Raw genomic sequence first — 15,308 nt, forward strand, 5'->3', positions numbered from 1 at the left:
TCTATGTTTTTTTAAATGTTACATATTTCGCGGGATCCGCGCACCTACCGCGTCATAGACGCAGATGACGCATCGCGGAAGCGCGTAAACGTTGCGTATAGGCTGGGAGTCGGGTACCGGTCGCATTGCGATCGTGCACTGAACACGTACCCAACGCATACCATGTGCAGATGCTAACACGTAGGGATCGAGATCGGTGCGCATAGGGTGCGCGGATTCAAAACCATTGAAAAATATATATAAAATAAAGTTTTGAACATATAGTTAAAGAAATATTTTTAAAAATATGAAAAAATATGTTTGAAAAACCCAATAAAAACAAATAATATTTTTTAATTTTTAAAAGAATTAATTAAATAAATACATTTTAAAAATGGTGATAAAAAAGAATTTCAAAAAAAACATAATTAATGAAATTGACCCACTGAATTTGAAAAATATAGAAATCCAATGAAAATCATTAAACCTAATATCTTTAGAGATAAGTTATAGATAGGAATTAGCATTTAAAAAACCTTTGAAATTCACTGAAAAAACCATAGGTTTCATGCACGTTATAGTTAGGAATTGGCATTTAAAAAACCTTTGAAATTCACTGAAAAAACCAAAGGTTTCAGGGGCGTTATAGTTAGGAATTGGCATTTAAAAAACCTTAGAAATTCACTAAAAAAAACATAGGTTTCAGGGGTGTTATAGTTAGCTGGACATTTTCCTCGTACAAATCCCTAGAAATTCCCCTGTTATAGTTAGTTCAGCTAACTATAACACGCACTCCCGCAATGCACTGCTGATGACGTCACATATTACATCACTCATGACATGGTCAGTGACATCACTGATGACATCACTGATGACATCTCAAATGACATCACTGATGACGTTATCCATGTGATAAATTAGTGCATCTTGCCACACCCTAATATAACCTTTGATACACCGACTCCAATACCAATAACTACATACCCACTCATTGAATCTTAGGTCTACATACACCTCCACTCACTCACCTGTACAGTCACTCATACTTACAGTCACTCAGTAAAGGACAATCATATGCATTTATACAGCTATATAGACACTCACACACCGCCAATCATCCATTGAGGTACTGACACACCTAGTCAGTCATGCAAATAATTAATTACAGTCCAATTTATTCACCTATGCAGTTAAGTACATTCAAGTTTACTTACTCATAAAAATACTAACAAATAAATTCTGACGCTCTTATACAATTACTGATACAAGCACACACTCATCCATACAGCCACTCCCAAAATCACACACTCTCACATATAAATAGTTATAAACTCTTACACACATATACACTGTGTTTCACATATGTAGTTACTGACACATGTACAACTGAGATATACATTCAATCACTAACACACCCTTACATACAGTCACCCTTACATACAGTCCATCACACATGCACTCTTAAAACCATGCACCCACTGAATCACCCACTCAGACATCTATGCACTGAGCCACACACACCCTACCCACACAAACACTCAGGCACCCATACAGATACTCAGACAACCAATCAATAACCCATATAGACACTCATATAGCTATTCACAAAACCATGCAGCCACTTATAAACCAACACACAGACACATACAGACATTCACACAGTTTAGTCACTAGTCTGCAGTAAGATACATTTAATGACTCACTTATAGAGTCAGTTACGCACCTAGAAAATCACCCATTCACATACTTATACACCCACTCATTCTTCATAGGCCTTTCACTATAAATATATAAAGCATATTTAAACTTTTCAGAAAAACACACATTCACTGGATTATGGATTATGTCATCAGTGATGTCATCAGTGATGTCATTTGAGATGTCATCAGTGATGTCATGAGTGATGTCACTGACCATGTCATGAGTGATGTAATATGTGACGTCATCAGGAGTGCATTGCGGGGGCGCGAGTTATAGTTATCTGAACTAACTATAACAGGGGAATTTCTAGGGTTTTGTATGAGGGAAATGTCCAGCTAACTAGAACGCCCCTGAAACCTATGTTTTTTTTAGTGAATTTCTAAGGTTTTTTAAATGCCAATTCCTAACTATAACGCTCCTGAAACCTTTGTTTTTTTCAGTGAATATAGATATATATATATCGTCATGTGATCAAGGCCCAAGGAGGGCTGAAACGCGTCATGGCTGTAGAGGTCCTGGAGCAATAAACTACAACCTATTTGCACAACGCTGTGGTCTGTGCCCGTTTTTCCAAACAGGAGCGAGTATATAGATATATATAGATAGATATATAATACACACACACACACACATGCGCATAAATGCATATATAATTATATATTTATATGAGTTTCGGTTGTTAACATGAACAATGCATGGTAAACTACATTGTAATACAGTGTTGTAAAGGTCAACACATTGTATTACATCCATTGTCAAGGCATGTGTGGTAAAGGCATGCAAGGTGAATGCATGCACGGTAGCAACTGATATTCCTGGGGAATCTTGTTTCCCAATTAACGTTGGGTCTCCACGTGTGTGTTTCTCAGTTTGACAATAGAATTATGCTATGATCTTCAATGGGATATCCTCTTTGCGGCATCAGATGAAATTCTTGTTTGATTGCCACTATCAGTGTTTCTGTCTACTTTGACATTTCTTTAACAATGGCTACTATTTCATGAAGAATTGTATTGAACTGAAGTAACATTTTGGTCTGTGGAGTGACATTCTCCCTTTTCTTCTAAAGACGTTGAATCACATAGTTGATGTGGTTTTTGTAATGTTTTATGAACTGCATTCAAGGTAGCTAAGAGATCAGGTTTTGTATACAACATCATTACACCACAGAAGAGCTATACTTTAGACAAACATTTCATATTATATGTTGCAGGTGAACCATTTATGTTCACAAACACATATAGCTGTAGATTTCTACATAACTCTAAATGTATATTATACACAGTATGTGAGACAGTGTGAGATAGCTCAGCTCAGAAGACTACATAGTAAATGTTTTATTTTCAGGACTTAAATGCATGAGACAAATCCATGCATTGTCCAAGAAATTGTTCTGCACAGTGACGTGGGTCTTCCTCAATTCACCTTTCCTTCTCTTTTCTTGGCAGTGGCTTTTTAGTCTCCTCAAGGACAAAATGTGTGAAATGGAGCAGCATCAATGTCCTGACATTTTCGCAGTGGAATTGTAAGTCTGACAGTACTTTATCATTGTCAGGTTTTAGTACTGTGGTTATTACTGGGCTTTGGGTTGTGGGTGGGAGGAAGTCCATCACTAGAGCTTCATTATGAATTGGTATTAGTGGGACCAGAAAGACTTTCTATGCTTTATAGAATTTGGCTGCTAGGCTGTCTGAACTGGAAGCTTTACTTGAATACAATCCATCTATAGTCGATATAATGTTTTCAGTTCTGATTTCTTCAGCTACACTAGTTCTGTTGTGATCATCAAACCCTAGCAGTAATATGCCTTCTAGATACGATTTACGTGAGTCTGGTGACATTGACCATTTAGAAAAATGATGCCCAGTATAGAAATGTATAATTTATCAAGGATTTCTTGACCTGCTATAGGTCAGTGTTATTTGACAAGCTTATAGATGTGATATATCTGGTATGTGTGGATTTCTCCTGGACAAGGTTTGAGGTAATTGCATGTTTTGCTCAGTGTCATTCACATGGATTTGGGTACCCCTTAGAAGCCTTTGATACAGCAATCCCTCTAATGTATACTTTAAAAACTTGTCGAAATGTATGTTGACTTGTGACACACCCTGTTTATTCACTACATAATTAGGAAAGGAGTGTACCTTTCACCTCTTCTACACAAAATATTTAATTTCTTACTACTGATCAGAGAGGAATGGGGCATAATAATCACCAACGTGAGACTACTCTTGTAATTCACGGCTCTTCCTCAGACTCAACAATGGTAACAAATAACATATCACAGGCTACACACCACAGGAATTTAGTCCAAGCACAATGGCTGAAATCGGAAATTCCTGCCCTCCTGTTTTGTCACTCAAATTTTGTTAAACTTTGCTTTCTCGTCCTAAGTGCGCCGGGTATGCCTAGACGTGGGTCCCGGGCTCACTGTGCCACTGGATTTAAGCTAGTCTGGCTGATGAGAGGTGATGCTCCGAAACCGGTCCCAGGAGGCTTGTTTTCGGTCCAGGGAGGACCTGGCTTGGCAGTGCGATCCTCACTGCTCCAATGAGGAACAGGGTCAAGACTAATTTCCATATGGCTGGGTCTAAACTGGGGTGGCATGGTGAGCAAAAGAACAACGGATTTAACCCAGGTCTCTTGACTGGAGGTGGATTTTTGATTTTCTCAGCATTCCATCCAACATCTGTGTGTCTTCAACACACAATGAGAGCAGAAGTAATCCAACAATACTATTAAACACATGTTCACATATTTGTTAATATAGTACAAAGGTCAAGTTCCACGTTTTTTCATCATACAGCAAACCTAACAAGCAAAAAGCAATGTTTACTGCCTTACAGGTTATAGGTTAACATGATTTTATTTAGGGAACAACTCTCTTAATAGGCATGAGGAAACTGTGTGACTTTACCCCACTACATGAATTTGAAAAATTGCATTCTGGTTTTAGGAATATGCTTATTTTTAGAAACCAGTACACATGGAAAAATACTATGGTATAAATAACAAATGAAACTGTATAGGGTGTAATATTGTGGGCATCAGGCACTACTCAAAACTTCACCTCTTAAGTTACAGTCTCTCCCTTTGCTCAACAAAGGTAATAAATTGCATAGTACACTCAGCTCATCCGCATATTTACTATATAGAATACGTTTGGGTCCTTTATTGTGAAAAATGCCATTGCATAAAAATCATAATTCACAGGGAATCGTGAATTATTTTTCATATTTCAATATGTAACTACAGCCTCTGCAGGGCTTTGCCCTTCGCTCACTGTTAAATTAGAAACCTCTTCCTGAAAGTAAAATCAATATCAGAACATTCAAGTTGCAATCAAGCCTATTGTTAGTTGAATATGGCAGTACAAGCTGCCAACATTTCTAAGTTCAGTCACTGCTCATTCTTTAAATCAGCAGTCTACTTGTGAAATACAAGCCTCAACCGAACATTATCAATGCACTTAGGACTCAATTTTAGCTGAACATTGCAGTAGTGGCTTAACCACACTCCTTTTGTTTAATCAACAATCTATTCATGAAAGCTAAACATTCTAATTAAATTCTGGCAGTGGCTTTTACTTCCCTTGATTTCAATAGTCACAGTGTGTTTTGTTCACTAGAATCCCAAAAAATAATTAGCATTGTTTTACTTACTGAATTCATTAAACTTTTTCCAATTTAAAGAAATAACATTATATTCATCCGAATTGAACCAAAATAAACATTTAATATGAAAAATGCAACTGTAACATGCTCCTATATTGACTTAGGTTGTACACAGCTGGTTCAATGGCACAACGGCTACTGCAAGTACTACAAGTAGAGGCTGCTACAAATGACTCAATGCATGAACATCTGTTACATGGTGCAATGGGAGGTCAGGTGCATTAGAAGTTGGGAGTACAGCCTGCAGTCAAGCCTTATTGCAGCCACCCAAAGCCATGTGAAGCAAGGTTGGACATTCAGGTGTTTGGAAACAGGGCTCGCTGAAGGTCACACTCTAAGATGGAACCATGCTGTGCAAGGTAAAAGACAGTGCAGAGAGGCAGTTGCTTGTGTGTGAGGTTGGGCACAGGTCTTGTACCCTAACTTCACTGTTTGTCACTGAGGTTCATGCATAATCAGCTGGGTGCATTGAAGGTTGGGTTATAGTGTCTGGCAAATCCTGGTGTATGGCCAGAGTTGGTTGCACAAAAGTTGTGAGGAGCATGTAGCTGCAGACCATGCCATACATCCACCTCAACTACACTAATCAATTTCAAGTCAATTCTTCCTAAAATTGAAGAAATAAACACACATATTCTGCTATTTATGATAAACTGCTCAGATTTTATTCTCAGCACATTAGGTTTTGAACCTGCCAGGTTATCGGCATGACAGGAAGTCTATTTGCTAGGTATTTCCTTTTGTCTATATCCTTACTCTAAGTAAACAGAGAAGACATACCAAAGCCTAGAATGTACCATTCTACATGCTCTTTGTTTCTCATCCCTAGTGTTTGGGGAAGGCAAAAATATAACTATACAATATCAGTTTAGCTGCTTATTAAATGACACCTCAAGTTCTCGACGACATAGTGTATTCCATACAAATATGGTGGCTAAGGCATGCTGTAGGGTTAACTAAAATAATCAAAACAATTACTAGATATGAAAGAGGAATGACTATGTCACGCCAAAAGCAATGAAGGCATTAAGTTCATAGACATCAAATTACAGATGGGTATGAAAGTTTGTAAATGCATCACAAAAAGACAACATTAACCAGGAAAACCTTGGATTTATAACTAAAGATAAGAATTGATAATTATTGCCCAGTCACGATAGGTGTTGGATTTCATACAGTGAAACTAAACGTTGAGTAGTGCAGCAAATATGAAGAAAACATTTGTTCAAACAGATCAATTGCACATGAGTTAGATCATTTGGCAAGGAGCTCACAGTGCAATGGCTTCAGAAGCGACAACCTATCAGATCTTAAAACAGGTAAAGAAATTGCAGGTTTGAATTGAAAGGCCAAACTATGCACTAATGTTAGTAAGTGTATGCCATTAACTGCTAATTCAACCCTGATGCGATTGAAATATGTTTACAAATCTAGTGAGATTCCCTGAGTGTTATTATGAGGTTGTCAATGCTACCACCTCTAATTGTGACATTAGCTTCCTTATTAGCTTGCCATCTCAGTTCATCAGGTGTATGTACTTTTCTTTGAAATGTTCCAGCAAGTGGCTTATTCAGCACTGCACCTGATCCTGTTGTTTTGCTGGCCTATTATAAGCACTTTAAATTTCTTGTCAGTTTGGCATTGTTATAGAAATGTGCATGGACTACTTATGGCACAGACTACATTAGAGGAATTGAAGTTTGTGAATGCAGGAGTATACTACAGAAAAAAAACTGTATTGTACTATTTTTGTATAGAATATGAAATCACTGGCTCCACAGATTCAATACTTGTAATTTCCTTCTTAATCCAATAGAGTTCGTTTTGAACCCAAACACTCTTGGTCCACAGATGACAAATTGATGTATGTCATTGTGTTGACATTTATCCAACTAAGCAATGCCATAGAAAACTGTGCTCAAGTACTGGCACATCATTTCAGCCTTAGAGGTCAACATTGAGAAACTGCTTTTCACCTAAAAGGTACAAGAACATACGTGATGTTGTAATTACTTCATAACAATATCAAAAAGACCAAACATCTGTCATCGGTGCACAAGGATTTTATTTGATCCTCCATATAAATCCTGTATCAGAAACTGGAAAACCTCTACCATCTGTCACCTCTAGAGCACCTACTTCAAGGATTAAAACATTTCCCAGTTCTGGAAGATGTATTTAGATTGCTCTCTTTTTCCAGGCTTTGTAGGTAGACACTTTCATTGTTTTTCCTTGCCTATCTGTCATTGCCATTTGATCCCTGTCAAATATTCTTTAGAGTTGCTTCTTTTACCTGCATAATTGAGAAAGTTCTGCAGGGTCAATAAAGTCCATGGCATGGTCATCCTTTTTAATCAACATCTGGACTCCGCAGCCCAATTTACTCAACAGTCCAAACAAGAGGTACAATTTATGTAACAATAGTTTAATGTCCATTAGTCTCTATCTTTTTATATTTCCTCCTTCAGATTAGTCTGGTACAGTATACATTCTGAGTCTATTGTATTGCCATTGTTGCTATGTGTCAGAAATTGGGGTAATATTTTCGGGCGGGGTCCCCTATCAGCCTAATGAACACAATATGGGTAGTCTAAAACACAATGCTGCTCAACCCTTGGTAACTATGGCACAAGCTGAAGTTAACTTTCTAGCAAAATGTGCAAAATGAACTAACAATTTTAAGGACTACTAACCATCACAATGAAATTCCTAAATGAATTAAGAAGCAAAACAATTATAAGTACAGAGATACCAAAACAATTGGAATTAGCTAGAAGGAATCAGGGGTATTCATTTGTAAAGGTTTAATGCAAAACTCTCATCAAATAAGTAAAGCGCAAATGAAAAATATTAGTTTGCATTTGATCGAGGCCTAGTCAAAAATGTCAGGCTGCTCATGATGGAGCGAAGGTTGCTTACACAAAACACGCCACCATGATTGAAGTTTTTATCTTGGGACTTGGGGGCATATTTTTCAAATACCGTTATTGCGATTCTCAAATAGCAATTTTTAGGGAATCGCTATTTGAGAATCGCAAAACGGGATGTAATAAAAAATGTGCATATGTTTTGCGATTCCTTGGCATTCCTTAATTGCGATTAGCTAATTGCTATTCGCAATTAGGGAATACATTCCCACTCATTCCTATGGGCTAGGAGGCCTATAGGAGTGAATGGGAAGACATTCTCAATTTGAGATTCGCAATTTGAGAATCGCAAAATGAGAATGCAATTTCAAGGGCGCCAGGGTGTCAAAAGGACACCCTGTTGCCCCCTTGAAATATGTATGTGTGCATATATGGCGCACATATATGCACTAAGGGCATGTATGTAGGTCATATGGCACTTTGAAAAATGCTAAAAAGTGCATTTTTCAAAGAAATCGCAAATTACCACCAACTTGAAGTTGGTGGCAATTTGCGATTCCTTACGGCCAAATTGCACTTTTTCTGTGCTTCATACATTGCATTTAAGGAATCTCAATTTGCGATTCCTTAAATGAAATCGCAAACTAGAGAATCGCAAATTTTGCGATTCTCTAAATTGCGATGCCCTTTTGGGATGAGCAAGCGTCTCTCTATATCTGATACATCATTGTCAAGCCCCTGATCAAGCTGTTGGTTTTGGTTCCCAAAGCTTTGTGTGGGGGAAAAGCTGAATTCTGTAGTTTCAAAGGCTAAATAGCTACTGGGATAAATGTATCATCTTGCCCTGGTTCAAGCTTTTACCTGCAGCTTTAGACACTATTTTGGTTCTCAAAAGCATCCAGTGGGGCAAGGGTTGAAGCTGGTGATGGGCTGGGCTGGGCACCATGAGGATGGATACCTTTATCACAATGTCTCGAGGGGTTCTAGCTCTGCTCTAGCTACTTCCCTATTTAGATGAGATAGCATCTGTTTCTCTCAAGGTAAAACGTGGCTCTCCCTCTGGCTAATGGTAGAGCTGGAAGCTCTAAGAGGGCCCTGGGAATGAATGAGAACAGATACCGTCATCCTAATTTGGCATCTCAAGTCAAAGGAAGAAGCCCTAAGGCTGTCCTTTATTTTTCCACCTGTTCCTGTCACCTAATCCAAATGGAAAATCCCTGTTAAGTAGCCAGTAGCTGACAACATCCATGCCTTTCTCGCCCAGAGAGCCTCTGAGAGTTGTGTTCAGGAATGTGTAATGAGCCTCTGGAGTGGGTTGGAGTGACACACTGGTTCTAAACAAATTTTGGCTCAGGCACCTCATAGTACACTCAGTAAAGTTACAGCTAAATTCACTAAAGCAGGCATGGCCAGCAAATGCAAGAGTGGTGGAGCGGGCACGGGGGATACAAGTTGACAGACAACGGGATAGGTAATATTAAGTTAAAAAATAAATAAAACCATTTACCTTGCACTCGCCACATCGGACCAGTCGGAGTTGTAGGCGCACTTAACACAACATGCAACTGGTGGATTTAATGGGGATTAGGTTAAAAGGCTGGGTGCTTCCTAAGACATGGCTGACAGCATGCTTAAACTATCGGCTCCCCAGAGTTCTCAGTGTATGTGCATTTCCCGTGGCATTTTGATATTGGGGCACGAAGGAGAAAGGTCAGTCCAGAACAGGGAGTTGGAACTCTTAACATGGTTAGGTGTTTTGGAACATGGTGTTTGTGTCAATTTATTCTTTTGAAGGTAGTACGTTCAGTGACAGTTTATAAATATTTAGGTCACCAGGACTTGGGCTCTGATTTTTTATATATAATTTGCCTGTCCAAATTGAATTATTAAAGAGGGGACTATGAATAAAGTAAATAGGTGTTGGAACATGCGAGGACTTATGTGAAGGTTTGGATAGCAGGGGATTGCTAATTATAACATATGTTTATTAAGAGGCCCATACGTAGAAAGAAATGTAGTTTGCAAATGAACTAAGTTCCTTGGTACTGAACATTTGTTTCTGAATCTTTTAGACAGAACAGGGGGTATTACACCACCCACAGCCATCACTGATTCCTCATGAAAATACTGGATTGGGGGAAGATCACATGTCATTCAGAAATGTGAAATTGATGCATTGCACAAGTGAGTGAAAAGATTTAAAAAGACAGAAAAAATATGTTTTTCTAAGGGGATTATTCATGGAGGCCTATTGATGAAATCCACAAGTGAATGGTAATTTTAGATAAATCGATCAGCAAGGCCCTGGAGGATAAGAACCACAATATAGGGGTAACTCAAGGACTCTATGAAACATTAAAAAAAAATAATAATAATGTACAGTGAAAATACACAGTTTCAAATTAATGCAACGGGTGAGCGCATGGAGTCACAATCATCAATATAAGAAATTGTATTTGAACTTGTGCACATCAATGGATTAGAATTGATTTTTTTTTAATGAGACAAAAAGTTCTTTTGAGATTATATATAGGTAGGAAGTATTCTATTGTTTATCTGTTTTGTAAATAACTGTGTAAATAATATATTTATGTAAAATAAATATATATATATATCTTTCAAAAAGTTACTCCTTCCGAAGTTCAAGCCCCCTTGGGAGGGGTGGCGTGGACCGGCGGAGACAACCGGCAATTAATATATTCAAAAACGGAGTTCCAAACGCACTCGTGGAGCAAACATTCACACCAGGGAAACGACTGGTCAAATCAACAAAGGTAGGTTTATTCAAGTCATAAACCAGCCGTGACACGTTTCACCCGCAAACGGGCTTGTTCACACAGCGTGTCACACAAATTTGCCACAATACATACTATTCCGTTTCAGAAACAATGACATCGACACAGGACTTTTGATAATACAAAGTGTCTTCAGAATTGCGTTACACTGGAGCACTGCTATTTTCCCACTTGATACAGTGGTAAATGGAGGCTTGTCCCAGGATCATTCGAGGCATCAGCTTTTTTTGACTGGAAATATAACAGCATTTGTTGACATAGCTAAAGTAAGCAACTGAAAAGAATGTAATAAAACAAAAACAAACTTAACAACGCCATTAAAACGGAACAGGTACATCGAAACAGACAATTAAAATGGAACATAAAACAACAACCACAACAAAATCCAACAGAATTATGTTACAAATCAGTACAAAAAACACAGCAACACAAAAAATACAACAATACACATCACCACCACAGCAAAATGCACACAACTAATGTGCACTAATGTTCTTTTAACGCATCATTACCATGAGAATGCAGTTTTTATAATATGGTGGAAAAAAATGTTTGGTGCAAGCACTTCTTTAACGTACCACAAAGAACCTGAAACACCACCAGTCAAAAATGTTATGATGTGGCCTATTTTCTGAAGTTGGTGCTCTTAGTGTTCCCTTTATGTGATATGGGTCCTAATCTTCTGTTTAGGAAAACTTTCAAAACCTGGCTCTTTTCATGATCCCTCTCTCCGTTTTTGACCCAGTCTTTAACCAGTGTCAAAAACACCATGTTGTAAGTAAGCTATAACACATGCAAGCCAAGCACTTCAAACAAGATGCATACTGCTTTTTCTTCCTCACATTAACCCACCCTCATTTGATTTTGTAAGTAGTAATAGAAACATTTCCCGCACATAAAATCTAACTCAGTAATGAGCATTTAATTGCTGGATCTTGGATTACATTCTATTGTGGAAAATGACCAATTATTTTTCCTTTTTTCCCAATCTATTAATTCCATAATTACATACATCTGGCATTACTGTTTTTCTGTTAAGGAGATTACTGGTTTATGCATAAACAATTGTATCTTTATAAATGCATAGTATTAAGCAAATACCTCTTGTTGATTCGTCTTCAATTGGTTGCTTGAAAAGAGTAATGTCTTTAAAGGTGCACAGGAATAAAACCACTTTCTCGTGCTCATTGCTAATTGGTGCGATTTGCATGTAAAACCAAACTGGAGTTCCTGGAAAACATAAGCGCATGTAATGTCATACAGACTGGCTGTCCTCATAATGTCATCAAATATTTAAAAAAAATATTAAAAAGTTACATTCGCTAAAACCATCTGACATCACAGAAATACTGACACTAACTTTTAATGTCACTTCATTCAAGACTTTTCCAGCCTTCTAAACCTCATTACTCACCAAAAAGAAACAACCATTTCGATAGGATGAAGATCAAGTGTAAGCCTTTAAGAACCTTTCTGTATGTCTGCACCAATACTCAGGCATCCTGATCTTATATATTAGAGCAATGTTATACCAAAGACACCCTCAAACTGAAGCCCTTAATCTTGTATTCGTCTCCAGAACAGAACTTCTCTAGCACAGATAAAATGTACACTGTTAATGCTGATAAGAATGCAGCTGCACCCTGAAGCTGGTTAAAGTGTGGACCAATGATGAGAATTTGTTCTACCTCACATGAATGAGGTATGGTAGAGCTTTCATGCCCAGTGGTCTCCTGCTTCAAGTACAAGATCACTTATAGCCCTGGAAACTAAAACGTGAAGGCTGGTGCCCAGACCAATGAAAGATGATTGTGAGACCTCAGCTTCGCCTAGCAATCTGACTATCACACTATAACAGAAAAGGTCCTGGACTCATTCCTCAATAAACTTAATCAGTGCCTTCAAGAAATAATTACATGGATAAAGGAAGATCCAGAAAAACAGCACAGAAAAGGTTCTCTCCTTTTCCATAAGAACACACTATACCTTTCAGATGAGTATCTGCAACACGTTATAGGGTGGTGTCATCATATCTGAGTAGCAGGGTATCTTGCACAGAGAAAAATGAAAGATTTCTTTAATCATTATTTTTGGTTGTCAAACTTGCCTAATATACCATCCGTGCTCAGACCAAGAGTTCCCATACCAGACCAGCAATATTACTTTAGTTTTCTAGACACCACAACAGCCAATGGCAATGATTCCCATGAAGTTCATAGTTGAACTTCCTGGGGCCGATTCACAGAACTTATCTGAGATAAAATCCTAAACGTATTACTTTTGGTATTCACAGAAGACATTTAGTAGTAGTAAAGTTAGGACTCCTAACTTTACTACTACTAAACTGAGATAAAATCCTAAACTTACTACTTTTGGTAATCACAGAAGGCATTTAGTAGTAGTAAAGTTAGGACTTCTAACGTTACTACTACTAAATGCCTTTTGTGAATACCAAAAATCGTAAAGTTAGGATTTTGTCTCAGTTTAGTAGTAGTAAGGTTAGGAGTCCTAACTTTACTACTACTAAATGCCTTCTGTGAATACCAAAAGTAGTAGGTTTAGGATTTTATCTCATATTAGTTCTGTGAATCAGCCCCCCTGTTTCTTATGACTTCAATACCATTTTGATGGTAATAGGTTATTTCAAAAAGGTGGGACATTCTATTTTGGTGAGAAAGTAGATTATTAATTGGGCTAAATGGTAGTCCGCCCCAAGTAATAGTAATAGTGGCACTAATCTTTTTAGGTCCAGTAAAGGTTTAACTTGAGAAAATGCATAAAGCATTTAGAAGTACAAAAACTGTTAAAAAGTCAAAAGCACAATAAAAATCCCACTCCAGTTGATTTCAAATGGAGAGAATATTTTAATGAATAAAATGACATTGAAACAACAAAAATCTGATCAGGGCAATCAGTGATATGAATTAAATGTTAGCACCAAATAGCACAAAGCACCAACCGCTTGTAAATGGTTGCATTATACCGGAATAAAGTTAAAGTGTAAGGATGACTTTGATGGGGTGTGGGTTGAATGCAAGGCCCTGGCAGGTCCTGGTCAAAAAGTTACCTTCAGACTTGGAATTTTTCTGAGACTGTAGAGCTGTCGGTTTGGTACAGCAGCAGGCTGGATCTGAAGAGGAGTTTGTTGACGAAAAGTTGGTGAAGAACAAAGTCTCGATGAATTGGTCGACGAAGGTTGGAAATATTCATAGAGGGAAAAGACCAGAGTTTGTGCCCAGAAACCATCAATGTCAATTTAATATTGTTCTGTATTAGGTCCGGTGAAGATTTCTGTCTTTGGACTTAGTCTCCTTTCTGAAAATCTGAATCTTTCAGCGGGGCAAGGCTGTGGGCTGTAGCCGGAGAAGGTTTGACTTCATCTGATGCCACTCGGCATTGGCCCATTGTATTGGATGTGCTGCAGCCAAGAAGAACGTAGTGGGAGCTACAGCAGAGTCTGGCCAACTGGAGATAACCTCTCTGCAGATCGGCTTGTAGGTACGTCCTACTGTTCTATTGGCTCTCCAGGCAGAAATCCTCAAAAAGAGTTTCTAAGTCCCAGCATTTTGGGTCAGGAAGGAGGACTACAGTCTAACAATCATCTAAGGGTTCCAGGACCATAAGGACACCAAATGAAGGTCAGGACTAATTTCAAGAGAAAACTCTCAAGGTCCGAGGCAGGTCCAGGTGGATTTGGTGAGCTGGGTTCTTCAGGAAAGTGGGCATCTTGCAGCATTTGTGTTTCTATAGCTTACCAGGAGGCCAGCAACTGGCCCTAAGAGTCCACTTCTTGGTCCTGGGTACAAGTGTCAGCAGCTCCAGAGCCTGGGGATCTCCTCATAGGTCACAACAGCAGGTGCAGTCCTTCTTCTGTCTTCCACAGGTCCTAGTGTTCTGAAGAGGGTCTTGGGGGTGCCACATTTATGCCCAGTGCCGGCAAGTGGGCAGGGGAAACTCCTAGCCATTGCCTAACTAATGAGTTAAAGGTTCCCCGGGGTGAACCTATCCACTTTTGCAGCACTTCCTGTGTTTTTTACTGTAAACTATCCCACAGTGCCCCTCTGTATTTCAAGCCAACATGGTGGAACCTTTGTGTTCCCGTGCAGATGTCCCTGCTGTGTCCTCATAGGGGTGTGGCTATGATAATGGACAAATCCCTTCTTCTGGGCAGTCAAACCCAATTGTAGGGACCACCCCTTTTACACTGGGAATGGTGTCTGCCTGGCTAGTACGACAATAGAGGGGGCAGGCACAGGTGTGAGCTAGATCTACCTGTGTCAGTAAGGAAG

At 38.6% G+C, this 15,308-nt stretch overlaps 1 protein-coding gene across 2 annotated transcripts in view; it reads right to left on the reverse strand.

Annotated features, from left to right (window-relative positions):
* The window catches only part of KCNH5 (potassium voltage-gated channel subfamily H member 5), an 825,104-nt gene that overhangs the window by 616,951 nt on the left and 192,845 nt on the right, over nt 1-15,308 (reverse strand). For both annotated transcript variants that reach the window (XM_085626196.1, XM_085626195.1), the window contains exon 4: nt 12,121-12,249. In XM_085626196.1, coding sequence (XP_085482322.1) covers nt 12,121-12,249 — 129 coding nt within the window. The remainder of the gene's footprint in view (nt 1-12,120; nt 12,250-15,308) is intronic.

Source organism: Triturus cristatus, chromosome 9, assembly GCF_964204655.1.
Source record: "Triturus cristatus chromosome 9, aTriCri1.1, whole genome shotgun sequence".
Classification (NCBI taxonomy): domain Eukaryota; kingdom Metazoa; phylum Chordata; class Amphibia; order Caudata; family Salamandridae; genus Triturus; species Triturus cristatus.